Raw genomic sequence first — 27,805 nt, forward strand, 5'->3', positions numbered from 1 at the left:
ATGTTCAATATCTTGTAATAACCTTTAATGAAAGTATGAAAACGAATGTATGTATATGCATGACTGGGACACTGTGCAGTACACCAGAAATGGACACATTGTAACTGACTTCATTGTAACTGACTGTACTTCAGTTTTAAAAAAAAGGTTTCTTAAGAAATTTAAAATAGAGGTCAAATTTTCATCTGTGGAATAACTTTACCATCTAAACTGCGATCAGATGAAATGATACTGTCTTCAGTGAGTCAAAAAAGACTAAGAAGAAAAAACTCAGCACTCTTCGTCAGCTTCTCCCTGCAAAGCTCATTCAGTTTCTGTTCTAGTTCTGTTATCAGTCCTCTCTCCAAATCTCACGCTACAGTAAGTTCCTCCTTTTGTTTGTCACCGAATCAGCAGCATCAAAAACCCTGTTCAGTGGTGGACGAGGTGTGAGCTCGGCTCTAGCGCTCTGCCGGCAGAAGTGGAGGCTGTTTTAAAAAACCTTCTAGAAAATAATCTGCAGATGTGAGTCAGGCATCCTCAGAATGCAAACTCTGGCGAAATGATTTCACTTCTTAATAGCCACCCTGATGATAATAATGTGAAAAAGATTTTTACCTAAATTGTTTATTACAACATTATTTAAAATAGCAAACTATATTAAAATAGTTGAACTATTTCACTACCAAGACTGGAGTTTTGGTGGGGCACTGTGTGACAAACCAGTTACTAGATGTGATCGCAGCTGGGCGAGAGGACAGCTTTTCTGTTGCATCAAAACAATTGTGTGAATATACTGAGAAAAAAGGATGTAAGCATATTACAAGCTCCTGGTGACCACGTGTAACGATTCTTTGTGATCTGTCATTTCATACCAAGGGTTTCGGTGACAGGTGGCATAACTGAGCTAAATTACCTCGGCACAGTGAGTCTGTCGTGGCGTTCACAGCTTCAGTGGAAGCCACTGTGTTTGCTTCCACGAGAGTTTACTGCCTACACCTGATCCTCATAGAGACAGGACCACGAGGTTCTCTGGTTCACACCAGGTGGGGATGCAGTGTCAGGGCCACAGAGGGAAACACTGCCACTGCTCGGTCGGGAGGGGCCGCACCCACCTCTCCTGCGACGTCTGCCCCACCGACAGCTTGCTGTCCTTCCCTTCTGCTCCCAAGTGCCTGCCTCTCACAGGCTGTGTCATGAATGGTATTCGGGAACTTACTTGAGTTCAAGGGTGGCATTTTGGTGCAAGTGCAGGAAATGCCTTTTCTGCAGGATTTCCAGCAAAGATGTAATGTTCCTTTGCATATTCCGAAGAGTAGAACTGGGTAGCTGGACATCTTCATCCAAGGTCTGATTTAGAGTTGTTGCCTTTTCGCTGATTTCTATGGAGAAAATTTATCCATCATTTAAAAAGTCTCTCAAAGTGGACACGACTAAGATGGCAGAACCTTGCTCTGCTCACCTAAACTGGGCTGGACCTCTAGCCAGGCCAGGTCAGCCCGTACATCTCACTGCACCCTGGACGTCTCCCGTCAGGACACTCAGGGACCTGGGATTGCTGGTCTAGGTGACGTCCGCTTCCCCAGTGCCCATGAACTCCGTCAGGGCAGGGCCGTGGCGACCACCCCCTCAGCTGCTCTGCACCTGGTGCAGACGTGTGCACGCAGCCGCACTCAGTAAGGGTTTACTGCACCGGGGAACCCTCGGCACTGATGCTCCTCTTTCCTAAAACATCATTAGCTCTAATAACTAACTCCCTTACCCTTTGCCCTGTAAAGTCTGATTTGGAGTCTGTAGTTTTCACGCCATATACTATAATCCAAAAGGAAAAGCAAGAATTTCTGGTAGTCAAAAGTTGACAGTAGCATTTAAAAGCAAGATCACCTGGGACGTCCCAGCTGAGTAGTGACCAACTTACTCTGATACTAGGACATACTTTGGGACCACACTGAAGCCCCAAATCCCATCAGCTCCTGTTCTGGGCAAAGCAGCGTTGTGGAGAGCTTAGCTAAGCTACTCCGTGGTACTGCTGCCTGGGTATCCGTTTTGTTTGGCAGCTGGCCTGCAGGGACCTTAACCTGACAGTGGCCCTCGTGCCCTAGACGGCCGCCCACCGAGGCAAAGCACATGTAAGTTCTGGATATGACTTCCCCAGTGGCCCTCGTGATGGATGGTCTCTGCTTCCCAGCACCCTCCCCTTATGTGCCCCTTGGGTAAGACCCCCGGGGGTCACCAAAACCCTGCTCTTCTGCTTTGGATTAAGGAATCCGGCCTTAGCCCAGGAACCCCAAAGCACTCCACCCACAGACCCTAATAAGGGCCGGTGCCCCAGGCCCCCTCTTTCTCTCTGCCTGCAGCCTGCCTTGACCGCCCCCTCAAGGTGTGCCGGCTACGTCCTCCTGGACCTGGGAGCGATACGTTCCTCCAGGTCACGCTCTCCTGTGGTCTGCTGTTGGACCTTGGCTCACCATCGGCAAAAGTGTTCCGTTTACTAAGTGTTAATTTGACACATTCATAAGAGATGTGGAGGCGCCAAATCTGCCCAATACTTAGGTCCTAAGTGAAAGGCATAATGTGGAAAATAAAAGATAAAACTCTCAATGAAAGGCAACGATCTGGACACATCAGGATCCCCGAACTATGGGAACATCCCAGCCCTCTGACTCCAGGAGTCCAGGGCAGGTCACATGTCTCTTCGTGCGTCAAATACAGTAGATGGAGCTTTTTCTGCCAAAAAGCCAGACTCCCCAAACGAGAGGACACTACCTTGGATGTCTGTCCGCAGCTTCTCAGTAAACGTCACAAGGTCCCGACTCCTGTTCAGGACTCTCTCAGTGGCCCTGCTCACGTGCTGGCTTCGTGCCAACACTCTGTTGAGCTGATGGAAAACAAAGGCCTCAGATCAGTTTGAATAAAATGTGAGTGTTGGTATTTGAATATTGTCTGTCTTAAGTAACAAAACCTATTCCTGAACAGAGAGTGAGCATGTGCACCGTCATGTAAGCCAAGGTTGACAGTTCAGGGTTGGAAATGGAGTAGGTGGTTAATGAAATGACTGACTGCTCACTCTGAGAAAAGATGCTATATTTTTTAAAAACAACCTAATTGGTTTTCAAACCGCAGACTCTCCCATTTGTCTCTGTTGTGAAGACCTGATGTTCACGTTGGGACCCAAGTACAAAGAGTCTAGAAAGTGAAATCTTACTAGTTTGTATTGACCGTGAGGATGTGGTTGAGGAGCTAGGAACTTCGAGTTAAGCAAGTGGGCTACAGGCCTGCTGCTGCCAGGCCGGAGACCTGGGCCCTGGGCTCCCCGGGGACGTGGAGTAACGCTCGCCTCACAGGACGTTATACGGGTCAAATACAGCGTTTACAAGGCGAGCAGCCCGGGGCTGAGGCTCAGCGACCCTCCGCTGTTACTTTGATTAGGAGTGTTCTGATTTGTAAGAGGAACAGTTACTTGTAATTTCCAGGAATGTAAAGCAACTCCCACTGGCTCTAAGTGTTTTCTACTCAAAATCGAAAGAGAATCTTCTTTAATGGATAGAGAGAAATTATTGTCATCAGCTTATCACTTCCTGCCGAATGTGTGCTTGCCGAGGTGCTTAAAGCCCACACGTAAACCCTGAAATGCTTCCCAAATCATTATTACTTTTAAATTAACAGGAACCAAGCTAACACACGTTCAGGCTGTATGACTGTGTACGTGTGTGGATGGTGAGGGGCGGAGACGAGACACGTACACGCACAGACACACGATCACGCACGTGTCTACACACACACACGCACATGCAGTCAAACAGGCCTCCCACACCGTCTGCAAGTGAGGAGATTCTCTTTTGGTCACTAAACTAAAACCTGTTTACCTGGCATGGACCAGACAATAACTAATTCCCTACTGACATCAAAATGAACTCTGGACTCTCTTGCCGTTCCGAGTCCACCGATCAGAAGCACAGGGGAAGCCGGGTGCTGCAGATGCCACACTAGGAGGGGCTGCGGAGCTGGTGGGGGGGGGGCAGCACCTCGGAGTCCCTGGGAGGAGGAGGCCGCCCTGCTCTGAGCAGAGCCCGGCAGGCAGCCCCAGTGCGGCTGCTCACGAGGGCCAGGTGGGGAGTCGGCCTTTTCAGTGAAGAACTTACCTCCCTTTGCAGGTGCTCTGTTTGCTCTGAGACACCTTCAAGTTCAGTTTTTGCCAGTTGCTTTTGTGTATTTCCTTTTAGTAAAGATTCCTAAAAAGAAGAAAGCAAATTATAATGCTGGAAAATAACTTTTCTGGTTCCTACCTAAGAATCACCTGTTATTACTTCTTTTGTTCAAGGAAATTCTCCTTTCCTTGAAATTGCATTAAAAAGAAAATGAATTCACTAAAGTTTTGATGACGGCAGCATGTTTCCGTACTGCCCTCTGTTGCGTTGTATTTCCTACAAAGACAGGAAGTTAAACCAGATACTGCTACAGTTCTTGGGTGAGTCTGGCCTAATTTCATAGCAGAGTCACATAAAGTTTAACTATAATTGCTAATACCTTAAAAAACGCTAACAAGGCTAAAATACAAAAAGTATTAAGTAAAGGAAAGCCTTATGGTTACTAAAAATTAAGTGCTTAATTTATTTACGCCAACACTTTCTAATTTCTTTACTTGGACGACTTTAATTCTTGTAACAACCTGTGAAGGGGCTAGATTATTGTTTAGGGTCAGGACAGTCGCTGTGTCAGTAAACAGTGAAAACAAGAAACAGTTAAGTGTTCATAATCTTCACCTCCTGTGTACTTTACATAAAAAGTCATTTAAAGGAACTGACAAAGTAAGTTTAAATGAGAACAAATCATTCAGAAAGAGTTAAAATTGAAACCAAGTATTTATCTCACTTAATAAAAAAAATACAGTTGTCCCGCTGGAGCACAGATGCACAGAGGTAGGGTTTATATACTGTGCTATAGTGAGTGGAAAAGAAATCTGAACATTTCTGTCCTTTCTGATTTTGGTGGGGTTTTTTCAGATTTTTTTTTTTTTAGAATTTTTTCTCATCTTTCAAAAACATTTTGTTCCATGGAGAAAAAAATATAAAAACATCTCTTAGAGGTTCCTAGCCTCCTTTACTCCACTGCATCTACAGAGGAAATGACCACGATTGACAAGAATGGATCACTGAAGCAGCTGGAGTCCAATAGGCAGGCGCGCGCACGTGCTTAAGGACGTCTAAAGTCTGAGGAAAGCTCTTACCTGAAACAGGCGTTGAGGAATGACTATCCTTTTTATTACTGCATGACAGTGAATTAAATATCTCAAATTCTAATGCATAGGCTTTAAGCAAAATTAAGAATCACAGTTTTTTCCCAATTAGAATGAAAAGAATGCTGTTAGAAAGTCCATTTCTGACCTTCCCACCTTCTTTTGGACCCAGATCAAAACACGGGTTTTGGCTAAACACAAAACTGTGATTTACCGCGAGACTTTTTATAAAGTTTCCTAGGCAGGGGGAACTTCTGTGCTCTGCAAGTGCAGCTGAGGGTGATACATTTACAGAAAATAGTTCATCTTCAGCAAATTCCAGCATGAAAGACGACGCTGTCCCGAGACGGCTTCTGCGTCTGCATTAGGACGGCTGTACGCAGCCTCCTTCCCGGAGGCCGGAGGGGGAGCCCGGGGAGCCCTGACAGGGCGGCGTCTGGGGAGCGACGGCGAGCAGTCAGAGCCCCTCAGCAGGACGAGGGAGCGCGGAGGCCGAAGCCTCCGGTCCGGCTGAGCGGGGGGCTCCAGGGGCTCCGGGCAGTGACGCGCGTCTGGGTCCCCGTACCCACCCGGAGGCGTCTCGCCGTGTCTTCCAGGCCGGACAGAATCCCATGCGGGGCGGGGATGACGCCGCTGAGGTTCCCAGGGAGAGCGGCGCGGCCGGCAGCGTCCAGGCCGTCCAGCAGCGCCCCCGCGCACGCGTCGTCACAGGCTGCGAGGAAGCGGAGGCCCCGTGACCGCCCTGTGACAGCCTCGTCCCCTCATTCCCACGCCAGCTGGGCCTTGGGGGGGGGCAGGCGCCGGGCTCAGGGCGCATCCGCGACTCCCCGGGGCGCCCGTTTCCTTCTCGGCCCCAGCGTTACCACAGCACGTCTGCCCATCTCTGACTCCACCAATGGCCACGAATTCCCAGCGCATTCCTGCCCGAGCCTGGGGTCCTGTCCTCGGGGTTTGCAGACACCCTCAGCAAGTACCCGCGAAGGAGACTGGGGGAAGTCACGGGGCCGTTCTGCTTACAGCACACCGACGAGAGCACGAGGTCTGGACTGCCTGGAGCTACTTCCTCCCCGTCTTCCCCACGAACCACCGAGGCGACACCCCAGTGTCACTACCCTCACGCTCTTGCTGTTCAGACAAATCAGAACCAAAAAAAAGTGTCCACAACAGCCAAGAGCTGAGGCCACATGTGAAATTTGGTGACACACATGACCAGCCACAAAGGTGTTCTCTCTGCGCCAGCTGACCCCTCGGCTCCACTAAAGGAAAAGTTAACCAGCGAGGCTGGAGTTGCTGTGGTGCTGATTTGCCGGGGAGATAAATGCTGTTAGCCTAGAACCTTCTACCTCGGCTCCAGATACTCTGCAAAACATTGTTTGGCAGATGCAAAAGGAACCTACGCTTAGTTAAAATCAAATAGGTCTTTATGCTGATGACGCCACAGGGCACCACAGCAAGGAAGCATCTGAGAGGAAAGAGCGTCTTGAAGCGCTTAGGGGAGCGGTACCCACACACACAGTCGCTTTCCACCAGCGTGTGCCTGGGCTCACAGTCCTCACAGCGGAGCCCCGTGGCCCCCGGCCTGCAGACGCACTGCCCGGACCCGCGGTCACAGTCGCTGTGAACAGAGCCGTGCGGGCTGCAGTCACACCTCTGGCAAGAACCACCTGGCATGTGCGGGTTCCCGTGGTAGCCTGTGGAGCACCTGCGGGGACAGTGGGATCAACACCGGTAAGTACACACACGAAGCAGTTTTCCCAAGGACAGAAGAGAACACAGGCCCGTTCACCTCCTTCTGCATCCTGTTTCCTAAAGGCCGAGACGGTCAGAGGAAGTGCGTTTACCTATCTTGATACCCAGGAGGCTGCTTTGCGGTATCGCTTGTGCACAGCGAAACTGATCCCGGCTCCCCAGCGCTTTTGTAAATGTGTCCTAACGCACAAAGGGGAGACATGCCCGGTGACTTCCATGTGCCAACACCCCGCATACCTTTCACAGTACTGTCCCTCGTAGCCCTGGAAACAGGCGTCACAGCGGAAATCATGATCACCTTCCAGGACACAAGTGGGACTAAAACTGGAAGAAGAGAATTTTTTAAATTTTCAGATATTCAACTTCTAATCTCTCAGGGTACTTATCCTTCCCTCATAGGGGACACGATGCTGTTCTAAAGGGTAAGTGATCACACTGGACACCTGGACACGCTTTTCAGGGCCTAAACTCTGTCGGGCAAAAGGAAGGAAGATAAACGTTATCAGGACAAGGGGGTGCATCTCGTATCCTGAAGACCCACACTGGCGGCTGCCCAGTGACAACCCTGTGAGTGCTGGAGCCACGGAGACAGGTCTACTGAGCACAGCTAATTAGTCACCAAACAAGAAAGCGTCCCAGGAGAAGAAGGGCATGTTCTGAGATTTAACTCAGTCATCTGACTTATTAGAGAAGGTGGTTGGAGGGAGCTGCACGTGACTGTGAGCAAACACAGGAACAGCAGGCTGAGGCCACGAGATGGCTGGGGACACACCGACTGCAGTGAAAGGTGGGGGGCGGGGACAGCAGTGGGGAGAGAAGCAGAGGGTGAGGGTGGAATCTGAAATACGCAGACGTAAGGGTAGGGGGTCATGCGGTGGGCTGGAGCAGCAAGACGGCAGCCACTGAAAATGGAGCAGTGCACTCAGACACTGGGCCCCTCGCTCGGGGGCTTTGGCTTTTGGCGCAGTCCTCTTTCAGTGACTTCTGCCTCCACATTCAAATCACCAACTAGAGGCTCAGCTGGGTGCCTGCAGGCCACTAAAAAATACCCACGGGGGTATCTGGCCAGTGACAGAAGTGCCCAGTGTGAGCTGCAGGGCTCTCCGCCAGCTCCACGTCACCTCTGACTTGCTCCTGCTTGAATACTAAAGGGACAGACTTCAGGGGAGACACAAAATGTCGAAAACAAAGCACATCAGTTAGGGCCTCTCAGATGCACAGCACACACACAAGGCTCCCACCCTCAGAGTCGCTTCCGGATAGTGTAACCTTTAATTTATCAGCATGGGCTGTGGGGGAGGTCTGGGCCTTCTGTGACCGAAGGAGGAAGACACACAGACACACCTCGTGCATGGTACAAGGGCGAGGTGTCTGTCCACACACCTCCCTGGGCGCATACAGCCTTGCAGCCACAGACACGGATGTGCACACGGGTACTAGTGTTTTCCAGAATGGCCTCACATCACATACTCACTCACGGAGTGTGACTGGCCGTCTCTCCCACTCCACACATCCCCTCTTCCCAGTGCCCTGCGGTGTTTCACTCAAGGGCGCACCGCAGTGCACTCCGGGTCGTCATTGCTCCCTGTAGGTAGACGTTGCAGTCCCCCCTCCCAGCTGCCTGTGAGAACAGGCGGGGCCCATCTTTACACACGTGCAAGTACTCCTACAGCTTAGATCACAGGAGCGCATTTGATGATTCAAAATTTATATACAGACTTGGTACAAAAAATTAAATAATAGTAATAAATTTTAGGATGCTGGAGAGCTCAGAGAGATGTTTTTCACACAGTGCCTCTCATTCGGTCCTCACCACCAAGCGACACTTACTTAGAGACAATAAAAGATAGAAGATTCAAACAAAAATCAAAAGGAAAACTCCATTTTAGTATACCAAAGGCTGGCGTTTGTCCTCCACACGTCCAGTGCCTTCTCAAATATTCTAAGCAACAATGAACTGTTACTTACGAATTGCAGTTTTCACTTAACCCAAAGGGGACCTACAGATACTTCAAATCCCGGGTTCTTTTTTGGGTGGAGACAGTTCTATACAAGGATTATGACTGTGAGGTAGACCCTGCCCACTCCACCCCTGGGCATGTTTCTGCACCTCGTCAGTCATCAGCATGTGTAATTCTAACCCCATTCCCTCACGGCAAACAGGAACCGAATTCTTTGTATCATTGTTCATAAAATTAGTAACAGTTCGTCTCTAGACACACTGGATACATACGGTGAAGACTAACATTACTCTTTAAAAAACCAAACCTGGAAGTCCTTTCATTTATTCCCTTCTAACACCCAAACCAACACATGGATATTTTGCTTTGGAAAAGACCCTTCCAATGCCGTGAGGGTGAACACTTTCTCAACACGGAGACTACTCACTAAGCGAGGCCCCAGGAGACCCTGGGAGACGAGGCGGACGGGGGGCGCAGCCCGGCCTCAGCGGCGCGGGCGGGGGCGCCGTGTACAGCTCACCTGGCAGGGAGGCCGTGAGGACAGGAGCAGGGAGAGCAGTCGCTGGCCCGGCCGGTCACCTGCCCGTAGTACCCGGGGGCACACTCCTCGCAGTGGTCGCCAGTGGTGTTATGGCTGCAGTTCTGAGGCCGCACGTGTCAAGAGGAGAGGAAAACAGCGGGAAACTGTTAGAGCCTCCGAACTGGCGATCGCGAAGCACTTCCACGTTTCCTGTCATTGACGTTTGTTTTATTCTCAATGAAGGGTGAGCATTTTTCTTATTTTTAAAATCCTGGAAACACTGCCAGCTCTGTGGCTGGCATTCATTATAAGACTATCCATCCAAAACAGCCCAGAAATCACTGATATGTCCTTCCCATAGAAGACACGCACAGGGCAGCCACCTTCAGAGCCTGAAAACATGGGTTTAAAAGGGACCCAACACCGACCTGGAGCACGGTGGGCTGCACAGTCAGTACTCAGTGATCCCAGGTGGGGAAAGAGCAGAAGTGAGTGGATGGATGGTTCAGGAAACTGACAGCGAGGGGAGGAAATGCAGGGGCTCAGAGCACCACCACGATTCCTGCGGTGACCACATCGTTTCCAGTTAGCTTTCACGTCATTGTTTGGACCTACCATCCTGCTATTTAAAGAAAAATAAGCTAAAAGAGCAACTAAGTCTTGACATATTATTCCAATGTAAAACCTGCTTCTGCTCAGTTGGACCACCATTCACACCGCCCCAGGCACCAAATTCTGGGTCTGACGCAGGGACACAGAGTCAGGTGACACCGGGGAACCACTGAGCAAACCTGCAAACCAACTCAGACGTTCGTCCTTGGGAGCAGGAGAGGATGCAGAGAGAAGCCTCGTTATGTGTTTGGAAACTTATTTTTAAGTTCCTTTTAAATTAAACAATATTCCAGTGTTTTTCGTTTGAAAATCGTACTCCCGTTTCACCTGACAAAAACAGATTTTACTAAGATCCTCTAGGCCCTAAAACTGGTATCTCTTTAGAAGTAAAATCTGCAACCTCTCTCAAAAGGTTACTGTGTTAAATACTTGTTTTAGTGAGTATAACCAGAGCCAACAAGGAATAAATATTTGATGATGAGAGAGGCCTGAAGCAGGTTTTCTGGTTTTCCATCCCTAATACCAACTCAAGCACTAACAACCCCCCTAACGCACAGCGGATGCGAGCTCCCTTGTCTTCAAGATCCTGCAGAATGGAAAAGAAACTTCCAGAGAACGGCAGGGCACTGAGACTCTGTTAACGTGACCTGGGGTGCGTCAGCTGCTGTGGGAAGCGCAGGAGAACGCCTGTCAGTTTGTTAATCGCAAAAGGAGCAAGTGCATCTCCTGGAAGCGGGCAGCTGGGCAGAGGAGCCCCCAGGGTAGCTGCCTGCTCCTCGTCCCACTCTCCTCCAGGCCACATTTCTGATCAGTCACTTTTATGCCAATACCAAAGGCCAGGGGACATGGAGAGGGAGGAGCACCCTAGGTGCCAGATGACAAAATCAGACCCAAAATGTCCTGACACCCAGGCTGTGCGGTAACAAGGACATGGGGAATGCTGAGAGTGGCAGACGGAAGCAACGGCGTCACTAAACACAGAGGGACCTGTTAGAGGAAGACCAGCGAGGAGAGCCAGAGTCCCAAGTTCGAAGAGCAAGGACACAGGTGCTAAACTGGTGAAACGCATGTGACCATCGTGGCATCTAGTCAGTCGGGTAGAGGCAGCAAAGCCACCAGCTGCATCCACAGAAACACAGCCCCCTGAGTTACGGAGGGCTGTCCCCACCCCCAGAGCAGAGGCTCTGGGCACAGCATCCTAAGACAGACAGTGACATCTGAGCCTCAGAACGGCGAGTGGACTGCAAGCATTCTATAGGACCACCAGGTGCTTAAACAGGATGTCTGACCACAGGGCTGAGATTCGGGGTCTCTGCAACTGTGAAAGAGGAATTTTATTAAGTGGTTTCGCAAGTTACTTGTTAAGATACTGTTGCTTTTTATGAATAAATTTGAACTTGTGGTTTATCAAAATGGCTCTTTAGAACAGAACTGTGCCAACAGTTAGGTGATCAGTCCCAGGAATCATCAGGGCTGCCCCCAGTGAGCTGAGCCGCTGCGAGAGTGAGCGCCCTGTTTCCGGCGGCGTGTAAGTGGACATTCAGCAGCCAGCTGGCCTGGATGTTGTAGTTCCGACTTAAGATCTGAAGGGATTGCGATAAGAATGAAAGATCCTATTCTGACCCGACACTCTGAACTCTGAAGGCTCGACACTGTTTTCTCTTTACAGTGGGTTTTCGTTAAGTAGCTGGCACCAAGCGGTAGCCGTGCGTGACGGAGTCACTAGGGACAGACACAGAGCCACAAAAACGAACGAGCGCAAAGCCCGATGCGTCTGCTCAGCGCTGGGAGCAGACGAACCCTAGGGATGTGGGCCCTGCGCATCCTTGGGCAGCGCGTACCGGCCGCACGCTGTGCACGGCAGGTCTAATTATGAGGCCCGGGTGAGATGTATGGATTCCGCTCCCCCGGCGCAGGGCCTGTCTGAAGGCTACCATCTGCCAGCGTTCATCCCAGGGAGACGGCCACCGTCTTCCACGGGCTGGGTTAGGTGCGCTGTGTTCCCTCCTGATGTAAACTGGTGGGCCAGCTGCTAATCTGAGACTGTGCTCTGGTGGATCTGGGTCAGGCACGGCAGGGCGATCCCTCACGTGACTGCAGTGAGCTGCGCCGGGGAGGATGCGGCAGGAAGGCACTGATGGAGTCTTCAACCGCCTGTGTGACCTCTGTCCCATGACTGGCCGGGGGCCTTCCCAGCTAATGACCTCTCGCTTTAAGTTGTCTGAAATCGATTCTCCTTAAATGAGATTTTCTCATTTTCTGTATTGGACTTTACTTTTGCTGGAGCGTGGGTTGATTAGAGTAAATTTTGTTAAATAGTGCTGTGGCTGCCTGCATCTTCATTAAGTCCATTTTACCTTGACTGACTGGAACAATTCTTTCATTCCCCACATATAGTGGAGTCAGCACAGGTTAACACATGTCTTTGTAACTGAGGAAAACCATGCAGTGCTTCAGCTTCTAAAATTCACCTTGCACTGCTACGGCTTACCAGTTTCCCCAGTGGAAACTGCCTTTGAATTTCAGTGTGAAAGATGCTTTCAAACACAAGAAGAGGCAGACGGACCCAGTGTGGCTGCAGGCCAGTTAGGAGGCCCCGGTTCCTGTGCTGAGGCCCCGCCAGGACCCCTCAGGCTCGGGATGCATCCTCCCTGGGGGGCAGCTCGCTTCCCTTCAATGAGTTATTTCACTTGAGGCAAGTCAGTCTTGGTCCAATTTATACAAGCAGACAGTGTTTCCGCATGAGTTACAAAGAATGAGCTTTCAGGGTTAGGGAGTATTCTATGTTATCAAGAGTTTGTCCTCAGCCACGGCCACAAGACTGCTGCCTGGGCTACCCGGTCCTTTCCAGCGATCAGGGTTCTCCTCGTGCCCGAGCTGGCCAGGAAGCAGATGCACACTAAGGTCTCCAGGAGAGCGCCTGCGGAGAGGGCAGCACTCTCCACAGGGAACTACGTTCTCAGCGTGGGCACTAACTCATTCTAAAACCGCCAGTGACTCTTCAGGTCCTATGACATAAAGTTACTTACTTTGCGACCACAAGTCTGCAAGTAGAAACAAGAGACACTTCACTAATTCCAAACTGATGCCCGTGAACAGTCATGGAGCTTCATAAAAGGGTTTCCACCACCGTCAGGCCCCTGAGCTAGGCCCTTCTGAGGGAAATACATTTTTATCTTACACTGAGTTAAACTGAAACTCCTCTAAATCAAGGAACTCGTATGACTTTGAATCGGACATTTAAACGCTCAGGGCTGCTCTAATTCTAAGTGTCAGCCAAGCAGCCAGAGACCAACATACCAGACACTTCCCCGTTTCAGGGTCACAGGCGTCACTGTGGTTGTTGCAACTGCAGGGCACACAGGGAGCAAGCAGAGGCCGGGGTCTCCTGCCATCACCTTCTGGAAGCTTCCCTCTGTGATAACCAGGCGCACAGTCCTGAGGGGATGCAGAATGGAAGGCGATGAATAAAAAACCTGATTAAAAATGGGCAAAGGACTTGAATAGACATTTTTCCAAAGAAGATACACAAATGACTAGACAAGCACATGCAAAGATGCTCGGTATCACTAATTATCAAGGAATGCGCGTCAGAACGCCACGGTGAGATACCAGCTCACACCCATGATGGCTACCATCAAAAAACAGCCCGCCCAGAGAATAACAAGTGCTGGTGAGGACAAGGGGAAGTCGGGACCCTGGCGCTTTGCTGTGGGGATGGAGAATGCTGTGGCTCCGGGGAGAGCAGCACGATGGCTCATCAGACAGTTCAAAACCGAGTTACCACGTGATCCAGCAACTCTGCTTCTGGGCACAAACCCCAAAGAACCGAAAGCAGGGTCTCGGAGAGAGATGTACACACCCGTGTTTGTAGCAGCATCATTCACGGTAGCCAAAGGCGAGAGCCACCCAGGTGTCCACTGATGGATAAACACAGCGCCGTCCACCCGGCCAGTGGAGTGCTACTGCGGAGGACATCCTGACACCTGCCACCACGTGGACGCACGGGGGGGACACGCTGCTGAGTGAAATGCCCCAGTCCCAAGACAAATACCGCACGACTCCACTTTCACGAGGGACCAAGAGTCGTCAGACCCGTACGGAAAGTACAAGGCGGTTGCCAGAGACTGGGGGAGGAGCAGAGGGTGGGCACAGAGGTTTAGTTTTACAAGATGAAGACCCCTGGAGACCGGCTGTTCAGCACTGTGGGAGCACTTAACCCTGCTAAACCACACACCTTAGACATGGTCAAGACGGCGAAGCTGACGGTTAGGCATACTTTACAAGTACCTTTTCAAAAGGGAAAGAGACGTAACAGATACACACAGTTCTGTCTGTCACCTGGAGCTGCTGTAACAAGCCAACTTTAACCCCAAATCAGGAAGTGCATTTTAACCACAGTCTCCCTACCTGACATGAGAGTCCAGCCGTGCCAGGAGGACAGAGACACTTCTCCAAAAGGAATGCCACCGCCCTCCCTGGGGGCGACTCTTCTGCCTTTCTGCCGACCTCCATGGAGATGTTTGAGATTCTGTGGATCCATGTGTTAGCAAGTGAGAGAGGAAATACTAATATTAAACAAGACACTTTCAGAAATGGCACATTGAAGAATGCTATTTGCACATCTGGGAGACCAGAGCTTTCCCGCCAGTCTGAGAGTAGTTCCTACTCAAGATTATAAAGGAAATGGGTAAGAACCCAGGAGAAGCACATTCGTCATTACACAGGGGTGGTCCTCAGCCAGCACTTGAGAACTGAAAAATAGTGTTAGAGAAGGCACACCTAGAAGAGCCCGCGAAGTCCTAGCTTGGTCAGGGATGGGTGGCTTTCCTTCTGGGGTAAGAACTGAATGAGGAGGTAACAGCATTCGCGATGCCTTGTTCCAAAGAAGTGGGCAGTGCAGCTTATGGGCAGGAAACAGCAGAACGTCTTCGCTGTTTACACTCTATGCTCATCTAAGGTTATCACCACTATGTACTTACAGCCACGTCAATATGGGTGATGGACAATCTATGTCATTTTTTTTTACATATTTCAGAGTAATATTAACATTTAATAAGGTTTCAGTGAAGAACAGAAATACATGTTATTAAAGGTAGAAGGCAGTGGGGGTGATGTGCATCAGACCTCTTCAGTCTGCTTTCAGATAAGGAAAATACTTTTAAAATTCTAGAATTTCCAAGTACCTGCTTTGCTGTAACCCTTGACCATAAGACGCTTTGATGAGGATGTACTCAACATTGCTAAGAACGGACATAAAATCCGAGCGTGTGACAGGTTCTTCAGAAACAGAGTTAAAGTATTTCCAAAAATCCTGTGGATGAGAAGTGCACACAATTAAATTCAGGGAACAGATCCTCAGCGGCATATGAACTTAATTCTTTCAGAAGTACCTCCAACAGGGAGCCCAGTTCTGCACACGACACTAAGTTCAATTGGGGCCTAATGTACACTTCTTGAGAAGACGGAATTTGGATCTGTTTAGAAATGTTGCTAAGCCCACTGGAATCTGGACCCCCACGGCCTTCAGGGGCACGCTGTCAGCACAGCAGCCCCCAGATCCGCCACGTCAGGGCAGGGTCCCCAGGCTGGAGGGCTCACGTGCAAGGAACGTGCGGTCACCTCTCTCATCTCTACTTCGTGCTCCTGCCGCACTCCGTTCTCCGGGGCGGGCGCGTCCACGTAGATGACCTGCTTCCTGGCCCGGCCTCCTCTGATGAGCACCTGCGGCTCCAGGTTGAAGGGGCCGAGCCCGTGGGAAGAGCGGAAAGCCACGCTGTAGCGCAGCGTCCCGCCGTAGGCTGTGAGCTGCGGGGGGGGGGGGGGGGGGCACCGGCGTTTACTTCTCTGACACACCAGTGGCTTAAAAATATTTTATCATAAGCCTGCTGCCATTTGAAGGAAACCTTGCATCTTAAAAATACATCACACGGGTGGCATAAATTATCTGGAATTTGCTTCCTTCTAATTCTAATTATGGATTATTACGTTGGCCTGAGCTAGAGTTAAGTGATCTTCAGAGTTTTAAAACCCACTTCGTAAGGCATGATGGGCATACAGAACTGTATGTACGTAGTGTGTACAACTCGGTGGGTTTGGGGCTAAGTACACACACGTGCAGCTACCACCAAAGCCACAGACGTGTCCAGCACCTCCCAACATTTCCTCTTGACGATGCCAACAAAAGTAGGCTCCTAAGTAACAAAGCAATGTGATAGTCATTCTCATTACTTTCAAGTTCCTTTGAATTAAAAATGGTCTACAGCTTATAGGAGCACCGGATGTATATCTGCAAATTTTAAAAATCAGGGTGAACTGGGTGGGGGGACAGTATAGCCCAGTGGTAGAGTGCGTGCTTCGCATGCACAAGGTCCTGGGTTCAGTCTCTGGTGCCTCCATCAAAAATAGTAAATAAGTAAATAAGCCTAATGCCTTCCCCTTGCAAAAAAAAGAAAAGAAAAATATTTTTAAAAATCAGGGTGAATTCACACAGAGACTCCTATCTTGATATAAACAAAAATGCAGACGGTGCCCTTCAGGTCTCTTTCCCCCACGTGAGTGTCGGGTTCTTGAGAAGACCCTCCCAGGCCGCCGCACCCGGGCCTGCACGAGCCCCTATTAGCAAAGACAGTAAATGCTTGCTGAATGACTGATGTCAGAAGGAGGAAGCATGACTGAAACTTTAAAAGACTTTCAGAATTTACGGAAAAATTAAAGAGCCATCTGTCTGATCTGGGGGGATTTTTCTAAGTGTTACCCTTCTCCACCCCCACTTAGAAGAGAAAATTAGCCACTACTCCAGTTCACAACAGGCCAGCCCAGGTCAGCATGATTTCAGACTGCACCCCTGCCCCCAGGAAAGGTACGGGCTCTGGGCTGGATGTGGGTCTCACCTGGTCCCCCTGAAACTGCCCAGGGAGCCGCCAGTAAAAGGGCTCCGCGTGGACATGCCGCCTGACGGTCACGGCGTCCAGGAGGACATCGGGGGCCTGCGAGTACACCCCCTCGGTTGTACCCTTGAGGTCACTCTGAGAAACCACACGCAGACGAGGCTGTTTGGAGCTCAGCGTGACCTAGTCATGGAAGGGAGGACACTGAGAAACTTCATAGTGAATTAACTCCGTGCCTTTGACTGTCAGATTCTTCCACTGTTTCAGACGAGGCAGCTTCATTATTAAAACAGGAATAAGAAAGCCGTTTGTTTTAAATTTAAACATCTGGATTAAAATGAACTGAAAGTGCCTTCAATTAGGATCAAACTACACACCATTGGGCGATGTTCAATTACATGAAGGAGACTATTGAGATTTCAGTCCAAAGAGGGCTGCCAGAGGCCGAAGCCCCCACTCCGTTGACCCCTGGGATGGAGTCAGCAGCAGGGCCCTGACTCACTCCCTCAAACCAGCTTCCTAGAATTTCTGACTTGGTAAGAAAATTTCCGTCCCACCTTCCCCCGACTCCCAAGGGTGAAGGGTTAACACAGAACCCGTGACTGCGGGGGACTCACCGGGGTCCTCACGTAGCCCTGGGCCTCGGCGCAGAGCTGTGACAGCCCCGAGCAGAAGCAGGGGGTACAGCCCTGGGGGGCGGCAGCGGCCAGAGCGAAGGTGCCGGCCCGACACTCGCTGCACCGTGGGCCGACGGCGTTCTCCTAGAGGGCACACAGCAACAGACTGGTTTTTACCTGAACAAGAGACACGGTTCCTGAACAGAAATGAAATAAAACACAAAAAAGTTCTGGATGAACAAACACCGGGAGCTAGCTGTTCCTGCGGTGGGTTCCCGAGCCTCTCTGAGCCTCAGCTCTCAGACCTGGCGGTTCCCGGGCCCATAAGTCTCCTGGAGCCGCCAGGTGACCCTAATCCGGGGGGGTGGAGCCCACAGGCCCAGTGATTACGAGGAGGTCCTCCTGCGCTGCTGGCCGAGCTGCAGCCACAGGTGTGGTGAAGCAAGCTCGCGGCCCCACGTGCGTCTCCCCTCCCTTCTCCCCCTTCACTCATTAACCCAGGACCCGGCTTCCATCTCACCAGCCCCTGGGAAAGGACCCGAGAAGCCAGCCAATGACCTTCTAATAACAAAGCACAATGAGAAAACTAATGGAAACACACGGAATTCAGCATGATGTTGAAATCGGACCCCCTGGGAAATAATACACCCAAATGTCCTCCAGTCTGGCCGGCACACACAAGAGAATGCTTACCAGCCCTAAAAAACCACAGATCTTCCTGAAGCCCTGTGTCATCTGTTCTACCTGTGTAGTCAAGACAGACTGGCTACTCAGCCAACTGGAACACAGGAGAGAAAACTCAGCGTGGTTTTCAAGTTAGTTCCATCACCTGACACTTGTAATAAACAACAGAAATTCCATCTAAAGCTCACCTGTCATTCTAGAAGAGCACACACAGAATTTAAACTCGGGCCTGGAAGGTGGTGTGAACTCACAGGTGCCTACTTCCGTAGCTGAAGCCCCAGCGTCGGACTGGCAGCGGGGGAGGGAAGAGAGTGGAGCCCAGGGCCCGTACCTTGCACAAGCAGGTCCCAGTTTCCTGTGCGCAGCTGCAGAGCCCCTGCTCCTGGTCGCAGGTGTCGGGCAGCGTCCCTCTCAGGTCGCAGTTGCAGGCCACGCACTCCGGGAAGTCTCTGTAACCCAGGGAGCACTGGTCGCAGGTCCAGCCACCGAACGCAGGCTCACACGGGCAACGGCCAGTGAGCACGTCGCACCGAGGACTGGCTGAGCCCACATTACTGCAGTTGCAGGCCTGAGAGAAAAAAACTAACTAAAAAGGCAGCTTTGGCATTTTCATCATCTGCACCTGCGAGGATTACAGGACAACACTGAACGTGGGGAAATTATACAGACAAAGGGCTCCTCCCACTGCCGCACGTGCCCACCGGAGGCCGGACTACACTGCTGGACTGAGCGCACGGGTGTGGTGCACGCTCACGGGGCCTGAGCCGTGGCCTGACGTCTAGTCTACCCCAAAGGTCAAAGCAGTGCAGCAAATTATTTTAGAAGTCAAGAAATTTGCCCTGTTTTCAAAACACAAACTCCAGCATTTATTACAGAATATATTTAAAAGGCACTAATATAAAGTTCTGATCTTCTAACCGTCAGCTCCGCAGCTGGCTCCTGAAGAAAGCTGAGAATAACGTGTTATTATAAAGGTGCCACTGCTTCTACTTTGATTCTGACAATCCGTACTGAGCTTTAAAAAGAAGCCATGAAGCTAATTAACAGGTTAAAATCAAGCGAACAGCTAGCAGCAGATGAATGACATGTGATGCAGCAGAGTGATTCTCAGCTGAGACAGTGACAGTTCACACCTGGCACCCGAGCTCCAGGTCGTGGCCCCAGTGTCCATCCTCACACTCCTCACACGCTGCGCCCCGGGTATGAGGCGGGCAGACGCACTCCCCGGACTCCGGGTCACAGGAATTCTGAGTGTGAGCGCAGTCGCAGGCTACGGCAAAGACAGAGGGTGTTGTTAGGGATGAGGATGGTTGGGTCAACTGACGGGTGAGAGCCGACCCTGCAAGTTATTTCCCTTTTCTTAATCAACATCACTCTGCTCCTTCCTGAAGGGGACCGCGCGTCTGACGGGAGGTGGCGCTTCTCCTTGCGGAGAGATGCTGTGGCTGGGAGATAACTGGGATGCAGAGGGAGGAAGAGAGCTTGTTGAGAACTTCTTGTTGCCAACTGACCTGTTAAGGACTTTGACAACCTTAGCAATATCTCCTGGGTGGAGAGGATAATTGGCTTCTCCATTCCACAGGTGAGGACACCAAAGCTAAGAGGAGTTAAGTAAGTAGTCTAAACGCACACAATTGATGCAGCCTGACCACGGCTTATGGCCTTAACAAGAACCGGGCTTAGGAAACAGAAAAAAAGGCATGAAATCCTACATGTTCAGAAAAAAAGGAACTTAACAGACTTCGTCAGAAGTCAAAGGAGAGCTCAAAGAAAAGTCTGGGGATTACAACAAAGTCTCAAATCTGAGCGCTTACGTGTACAGCCACCGTCCTGGTAGGCGTAGAAGCCGTGGGCACACCTGTCGCACCTTCGCCCGGCCACGCCTGGAGCGCAGTGGCACTGGCCTTCCTCCGTGCAGGCGTCCGACAGGGAGCCCGGCGTGCTGCAGTTACAGGGCAGGCACCCGCGGCCCGTGTCCAGCCCGTAGTAGCCGAGCTGTTTCGAGGTGGAGGGGCAGAGGCGTGGAAGACAAACGACGTTGTAGTAATTAAGCCACTAGCACCGACTAGAACGTTCCCCAAATCCAACACTGCACGTTTCCCAGACTCACAAAGTGTTCATGACATCATTCCACTGCTGTGAACTGAACACGCACTCTCCACATAGGGACCCGCATCACCCACCGGCCGCGCTGCCGGGATCCGTGAATTCCACTTTGTGGAACCAGTTATCAGTTACAGACATCACAGGACAACACTCTCACTGGACTCAACGGACCCGAGGCGTCTTACCACGCACTGGTCACACTGCTGTCCGGTCACGTGTGTTTTGCAGTCACAGAGTCCAGTCTCAGGATGGCAGATGGCAGAAAGGGAGCCTTGTCTGTGGCATTCACAGGCTGACACATACACAAGACATATTTGTGCCCATTTCTGGGTATGGTTGTTAGAAAATCCTTTAATCCCAAAAGGAAAAATTTTTAACTTTCACATTTTAAATCATAAGACTAAAAATAAGTATTGCTTTGCAGTAACTTTAAAAATTTAGTGGTTTTCCAAAATAAGGTTGGTGGAAGGAACCATCACAGAGAAGAAAAATTACTGATACTAGTAAGATAATAATTAGCAAGCAAACTCAACCAGTTTCATTTCCTTGAAAATTTTAAAATGAGACACCAATGTATATCCACAAATCTGCATAAAAAACATGCAAGATTTCAAAATCAATTTAACCACTTGCTCATTCCAGTCATATATATATTTAGTATTTTAAAGCTCAGTTATAATCATCTAGGTAACTGATATATTTCAAAATTTAATAAAATATTTCCCTGCTCTGGAGCTTCAGGTTCTTCCCTTCAGGCCAGATGCTTTAGCTTTATCTACAGTCAGAATACAGAACGTTGATGTTTTATCTATTTATCTATCTATCTACTTATTTATTTATTTACTTAATTGAAGTGTGTCAGCTTCCGTTGTGCAGCACCAAGGCCCAGCCGTGCGTGCACACACTTACATATTCGCTTTCATACAGAATATTGATATTTAAAGCTACCAGCTCCCCCACCTTTTCAAAGTGACGCAGTTTAAGGGGTCCGAGAAACGTTCACTTGCTCTTCGTACCACAGCTGACATCTGCACGTCACTCAGAATATTTAATGTATCGCCGACAGGCTATCCCAGGACGTGCACAGTTTGAGTGCTTGGGCTCAGAAAGCGCACGCTCTTCTCCGTCGTGTGGTATAACCACGTGAGAAAAACTTCTCAAGTTATCTCAAGGGCAAGCGCACTTCGGCACCACGCTGCGGGGTGAGGGGCAGAGCGGGGGAGACCCTGGGGACTGGCTGATGTCAGAGGAGACATCAACTCCTAAGTTTCCTTAGTTGAGCAGGGCCTGGTCACGGGCCTCTCTCCTCAAGGACCTCGCTGTTGTGAGGGGACTGATGCTGACGGCTCCTGCAGGGGTGGGCCAGGTGCTACTCACACTGGCCAGGGCCCTCACACAGCTGCCTGTTCCTGTAGGTTTCCTTTTATTTTCTGTATTTCTGAGGCTTTGACTCCTGGGGCCCCTCCCAGGGCTAGTCAGTTTCTGAGCCAGTAAACAGCTCACCTGCCTTTCATATGCAGACCAGCCCGTGCTGAGCCCACACCCCACCGCCTTCCTCACTGGGCTCCCTGTTCCTTTGGGCTCTCAGGTCTGTCTCTCCACCTGTCCCGACCACCCTCACCCCTGGCTGTGCATCAGACAAGAGGGACAGCCCCCTGGCCCGGGACCTGCTGCAATGATTCGAAATAGCCAGTTGATCCGGAACCTGCTTAACTGCCTGCCCTTTTCTTCCTGCAGATAAAGGCCCCTGCCCACACTTCCCCCACCCCCCCACCCTGCGTGCCTCCCTGCGGGCCCACCCCCTCCACCTGGCACCCAGAGTAACAAACAACGGTCATCCTCTCCCGATCTGCTGGCCCTGCTGTACCGAAATAATAATAAAACCACATTTAAAACAGTCCTCAGCCTCCAACCACTCTCAGCGGTCTCCCACGGAAAACATCTCACACACAACACTCACTCACACCCCGGCCCCCAGCACCCAACTCTGAGGTTCCATCCCTGACCCCTATCGATTGGCGCCCCCCTCGCCGTCCCTTCCCCTCAGCACAGCCAGCGTCCAGTCCAGCTTGTGCACCGTGCCTTCTTGGCCCCTTGGCTGCTGCAGCTGCTCTTCCTGAACGGCCAGGACCCCCAGGTGCAGATTCCGTGAGCAGGTCCTGGCTCCTGGTCCACAGCCCCTCCCTCCCTTTTGAACCTCTCTTCCCTGGGTTTCGGGACCCCCACTCTGGTTTCCTTCCTGTCTCTTGAAGTTCCCTCTGGGCCTCCCTGTCTGTATCTCACTTAAAGCTTGCTCTTCCTCTGGGGAACATTCGGAGTTCACTTCGCGTATGATCATCACAAAGTATTTGTGATAATAACAAATCACATTTATCGAACGGCCGTCAGCTTGTGTCTGTCTCGTTACAGTCAACACACAGAATAAAGGAATCAACCTTCGTAACAAACGGAGGATGGAAGCACTTTAATTTGCCCTAGTTTGGGGTGTGAAGTCTAAACCTTAGGAAGGTGATGTAACTTGTTGCTGTAGATCACACAGCTGTTAGCAGCTACCCTTTTATAGTAATTACAATAGCGATTATTAACAAAAGTTGTTCACAGTATGAGTAATACTGATTTTAAATAGTTGTTAATTACTGACTGCAGACGCTTTCCATGTATTTTAATTCTCATAAGAACCTCATCGTATAAAATTATTCCTACTGAGGTCATTTCATACAAAGTTTCTTTAACCTTTGAGCTTAAGGGTTCCCACAAGCCTCTTCTCCCTCAGCGCCACTCTCTGCCTGGACAGGGGTGTCCACCACTTCAACGACCACAGGGCCAAACTCATAACCCTCCAGCCCCCATCTTCCCTGATTCCTGCCCTCCGGAATATCCAAGCACCTTCCCAGCAACTCCATGAGACTTCCCATGTTGGTGATATTAAATACTGGAATTTTTACTGGGTTAACCCAATAAAATATCATATTACCATGTGGAGACCTCTGGGAAGTCCACAAGCAGGACCCCTATTGTATACCTGGAAAGCTCTCTAGTGAAATAATCAGAAACAGCTGCAAGAATTCATATCAACAAAGCTGGGGGAGGAGAAAGAGGAGGCGAGAAGAGAAGGAAAAGTGTAAATGCTCAGAACGAGAGTGAGCCCGGGGTCAGCCTACACCCAGTCCAGCTGCCTGTGCGGCCGGCGTGGACCAGGACCCAAATCCCACCCTGCTGCCCTCCCCAGCTCCGGTCATCGCCCAGACCTTCCCTTCACCTCTGTGGGAAGATGCTGAAGCAGTTCTGTCCTTACGGATACAGATAAAGGGAAACTGTCCTTTGGTGCATGATGGAAAACGTCTTGGTATGCCTGAACAGTGCTGTGTGACTGCACTGCTTCAGCACTGACGTCTGTGTAACCTGCACACAGATCAAGTGCTTATCAACTTAGCATCCAGCTGAGATCAGCTATAAAACACGCACTGAATTGTGAAGAATCAGTATGAAGAGAAGAAAGCAGTTACCTTATTAACACTTTGAAAACTTGATTTCATGGTAAAATAATACTTTCTACGCATTGGAGTAAATAAAATGCAGTATTAAAATGTAGTTTACCTGTTTCTTTTTACTTTTTAAAAGGGTGTTACTAGAGAATTTTAAATTACATGTTTCTGTTGAACAGCACTGATATAGGAAAATCATAAAAATGACCACTCTTATTACTAGCAATTATGATAGCTACCATTTGTTTACTGTTTAGAACTTCAAATTTGTTATCCCAGTGACTTCTCAGAAAGGCCTTAGTGTGTGTGTGTGTGTGTGTATATATATGTATAGAATGTTCATTTCACACATGAGGCAGCAGTGGCTGGGAGAAGTTAATATGTTTGCCTTACGTCACACAGCTGATCTGTGACCAACCCTGGACCCTGCATTAGTCAGACTCCAAAGCCAGAGAGCCACACGTGGGCTCATCTTCCACACCATCGTGTGTGGCTCCCAAAGAGACTTGGGACACAATTTCTAGCTCCAGTCACAGAGCTCAGAACAATGCCTGGGAAGTAGCAGACACTTAATAAATGACAAATGCACTAAGAAATGGATCATCAAGTTTGCAGTAAGGACAGAAGAAATGACACGAAAATTGTGAAAGCATTCTGTAAACTCTGATGCTTTATACAAATGCCAGTTATCATAATTATCCTGGGATAACCCATCAAGGTGCTGAAGACCGGGTTGATAGGCCCAGTCTCTTGACTTGCACCTGGGAAAACATCTTTTCTGTGTCGCTAGCACCCCCTTGTGTCTCCACGTTGTAATAGCATAGTAGGACCAGCATTTATAGGAAATTATCAAAACAGTTTACAAGTGTCATTTTTACTCTTTCACTCCTTCTTCAAGGAAAGTGCAAAAGAATCTGAGAGCTGTGTTAGCCCGAAGGCTATAAGTTTGTCCTCCAGGGAATATGAAAATCTTTTCTCAGGGAGTGGTTCTGCATGGCCCGTGTTTCAGGGGTCTGAGCAGAGCCCTGCAGAGCACCGCAGGGGTCAGTGGTTCAGGTACAGACCACTGAGATGCGCCCATTTGCGGGGCTGCGGTGTCCCCACTTCCCACCCTACCTCTTGAAATCCCATCGGCCTCATGAAGCCGGGACGAGCTCCTTTCATGTTGGTCATGGGAGCAGGGCCAGCACGTTCTCCACAGATGGAAGGGTGTGTCCAGGCCATGTGACCTTCACTGGGGAAAATCAAGCGAACCCAGGGGAGACGAGACAGACCTCGTGCCACTCAGGTCAAGTTCCCAAGCCACCTCCTGGGCCGAATACCTTTGACACAAGTAAGTAGATGGGAGGAGACATCACACGTGACAAGGAACGGACTTGCCCTTGGCCCTCACACTCACCGCGGCAGTTTTTCGCGGTCACAGCATCCCCGTAGAAGCCATCAGCACACCGCTCACAGTGGGGGCCGCCCGTGTTCCCAATGCACTGCAGGCAGTCTCCCGTGACGGAGTCACAGCGCCCGGCCTCCAAGGGGTCCACGTTGCCGCTGCAGTTACAAGGGACACAGGAATCCCCAGGCACCGTGGGGTTTCCATAGTAACCATCTGCGCATCTGCAGCAGAGATTGAAAGAGGGATGCAAACAAATGCAATTACTGCAGACATTGCCCCACCATCCAGGGACTCCCTGCACACTTCATCAGTCAGACGGACTGTCTACCTAAGATTTACTGTGAGAGCAATGCTGCTCCAAGTTCAGCGTCCAGGTTCCTTCCACTCATCGTGAGGAACCGGGAATGATCCGAAAGGGGCCAAACCTCCCAGAGGATGCGATCGCAGTCCCAGGCAACTTGACCTGCATCCCACCTCTCCGGGATGTCACCCTCCTAGGACTCCAGCCAGACTTGGCACCGAGACTTACACGTGGGAAAGACAACCCTGGCTTCCAGGCACCAGAAGACATCGATTAAATCCAGCCACCCCTCACCTATGGGATTGGCCTGAGGAACGGGATGTGTAAATGTGGGGACAGAAGTACTGACTCCTGGCTGTTTCCTGTTGTTACTGATGAGAGCTCCGATTTGCTTAAGAAGATGGAAAAGTTACCAGGGACTTTCAACTTTAATTTTTTGACCAACCTGCTGGCTTTTCTCTATGATTAGATGAAATAATAATTACATGCCCGAACTGCTAAAACTACATGTTTAAAAATAAACACACAGAATTTCAGTCCAAAATATTAATGCAACTTTTGGGAAGCGGCTGAAGGAAGCAGGGTACCTCTCGCACCAATCTCCCATGTATCCCGGAGCACACTGGTCACAGACCACTTCGTCCCTGTCGTCCAGGTGGCAGGTGGGGCTGAAACTGACAGAACAGTAGAAACGGAGGTAGTTATCCAGGGGAAGGTGCAAAACTCCTGGTATTAAAGTGCTAAGTTTCTATCATTCCTGTCCACACAAACTTGCACTGGGCCCTCAGAGCCCAGAACCCAGGGCCCAGCCACACAGCCCGCCCCGTGGGCACATGACACTCATTGCTTCTCTGGCCCTAGACTCCACTCCTCAGCCGCGGCCTGGGTTTGCTGTCTTGTCCCCAGGGCCCAGCTCAGTGGCTGCCTCCTCCAGGAGGCCTGCCCTGACGCTTCTGATCATGCAGAAATCCTCTCCTCTGCCTCAGAGCCCTGCCCACAATGGCCAAGGGTGCGCTCGCTTCCACGCCAGAGCCAAGAGGCTCCTGCACTTCAGGGAGTTGATGACATCTCCCAAAGAGCCCTCACTGTCTCCGGAAGGACCACGAAGGGAGGCCTGGGGGCAGTGGCGAGCCCTCCCACTCTGCTTTCACCAGAGCAGCCCTTATTCTGTTTTATAAGCTGCTGGAGTTTCAGCTAGAAATCCCTGTGGGGGACTCCTCTAGGTGTGGGTAGGGGATGGTTCTGAAGGTGAACAGTGAGAAAGAAAGAGGCTTTCAGACTGCTGGCCTGGGGACACACAAGCTCCAGCACGAGTGACATACGAGGCCTTGAATATAACTGTCCTCCCCCCTCCCCTCCTGCTCTGTGCCCGGGGCTGCCCGCAGCTCCTCCAGCGGGGAGCTGTTCACGCCGCCAGGCACTGGCACACCGCTGCCTCCTGCCCGGAGCGCCCCTCTCTGCTGCCTTCCAATTAGCTCCCACCCTGGGAGTCTCAGATCAAGGGCTCCCCCAGGGAGCTGCCTCCTCTGTGTACTGGACCACATTGTGCAGTCAGTGGGGCCGGCAGCCACAGGGGAACGGCTGGACACTCAGAACCCTTCCTACGACACCCAGCATACATTAGGCGCTCGATAAATATTTGTTGAATCAATAAAATGAATTTGGCCCATTCTTGATTTACATACTTGGATCATTAGTTCAAAAACTCCTCAATCCCAGGAACATGTTTTATTTTATTTATCTCTGCACCCCTCTTCCTCCAAGCCCAGTGGAAGGCACACAGTATACACTTATGAAAGAACTGATGGCCACATCAGAACAGGAGGAAAAAGCATGCAAATGTCCTTGCTATCACACGACTTTCCTTACAGAATTCAACGCACTACACTTAAAAAGAAAAACAGAGAGAGAATCTGTTCCTCCATCTCTAATCCCAGTTAAGTACCAGGGGCGAAATCCACACTGTCCTCACACACAGGTCTTGCTCTGAAGACAGCAGTGCACACCCGGCTGGAGAGCCTGGCCAGGCGGGGCAGGCGGACTGGGGACACGCCAGGCTTACTTGTTGGAGGCTGTGGCGAGGGGGCAGGCACACGGCTGGCAGTCCCCAGGGGTCCCGCGGGAAGGCAGCCCGTAGAAGCCCGGCAGGCACTGCTCACAGTGGTCCCCGGTGGTGTTGTGCTGGCACGCCTAGGACACACGCACGGGAAGAAGACTCACTCAGACCACCTGATGAACCTAAATCAATTCAAGATGCAACTGGCCTTGGTAAATA

The 27,805-nt window shown here is 50.5% G+C and overlaps 1 protein-coding gene across 2 annotated transcripts in view; it reads right to left on the reverse strand.

Moving 5' to 3' along the window:
- Positions 1-27,805, reverse strand: part of LAMA1 (laminin subunit alpha 1) — a 124,305-nt gene that overhangs the window by 41,239 nt on the left and 55,261 nt on the right. Inside the window, exons 17-36 of one of the 2 annotated variants that reach the window (XM_072949236.1) lie at positions 27,593-27,720; positions 26,118-26,204; positions 25,239-25,450; positions 20,540-20,703; positions 20,063-20,243; positions 19,382-19,518; positions 18,580-18,816; positions 17,565-17,708; positions 16,951-17,130; positions 15,680-15,865; positions 15,244-15,371; positions 14,468-14,588; positions 13,358-13,495; positions 9,446-9,567; positions 7,202-7,288; positions 6,724-6,917; positions 5,785-5,927; positions 4,122-4,211; positions 2,746-2,857; positions 1,199-1,361 (exon numbers count right to left, since the gene is read on the reverse strand). In XM_072949236.1, the coding sequence (XP_072805337.1) occupies positions 1,199-1,361; positions 2,746-2,857; positions 4,122-4,211; positions 5,785-5,927; positions 6,724-6,917; positions 7,202-7,288; positions 9,446-9,567; positions 13,358-13,495; positions 14,468-14,588; positions 15,244-15,371; positions 15,680-15,865; positions 16,951-17,130; positions 17,565-17,708; positions 18,580-18,816; positions 19,382-19,518; positions 20,063-20,243; positions 20,540-20,703; positions 25,239-25,450; positions 26,118-26,204; positions 27,593-27,720 (2,954 nt within the window). The remainder of the gene's footprint in view (positions 1-1,198; positions 1,362-2,745; positions 2,858-4,121; positions 4,212-5,784; positions 5,928-6,723; positions 6,918-7,201; positions 7,289-9,445; positions 9,568-13,357; positions 13,496-14,467; positions 14,589-15,243; positions 15,372-15,679; positions 15,866-16,950; positions 17,131-17,564; positions 17,709-18,579; positions 18,817-19,381; positions 19,519-20,062; positions 20,244-20,539; positions 20,704-25,238; positions 25,451-26,117; positions 26,205-27,592; positions 27,721-27,805) is intronic. The other variant, XM_072949237.1, reaches the window with a different exon arrangement.

This window comes from Vicugna pacos, chromosome 24, assembly GCF_048564905.1.
Source record: "Vicugna pacos chromosome 24, VicPac4, whole genome shotgun sequence".
Taxonomy (NCBI): Eukaryota; Metazoa; Chordata; class Mammalia; order Artiodactyla; family Camelidae; genus Vicugna; species Vicugna pacos.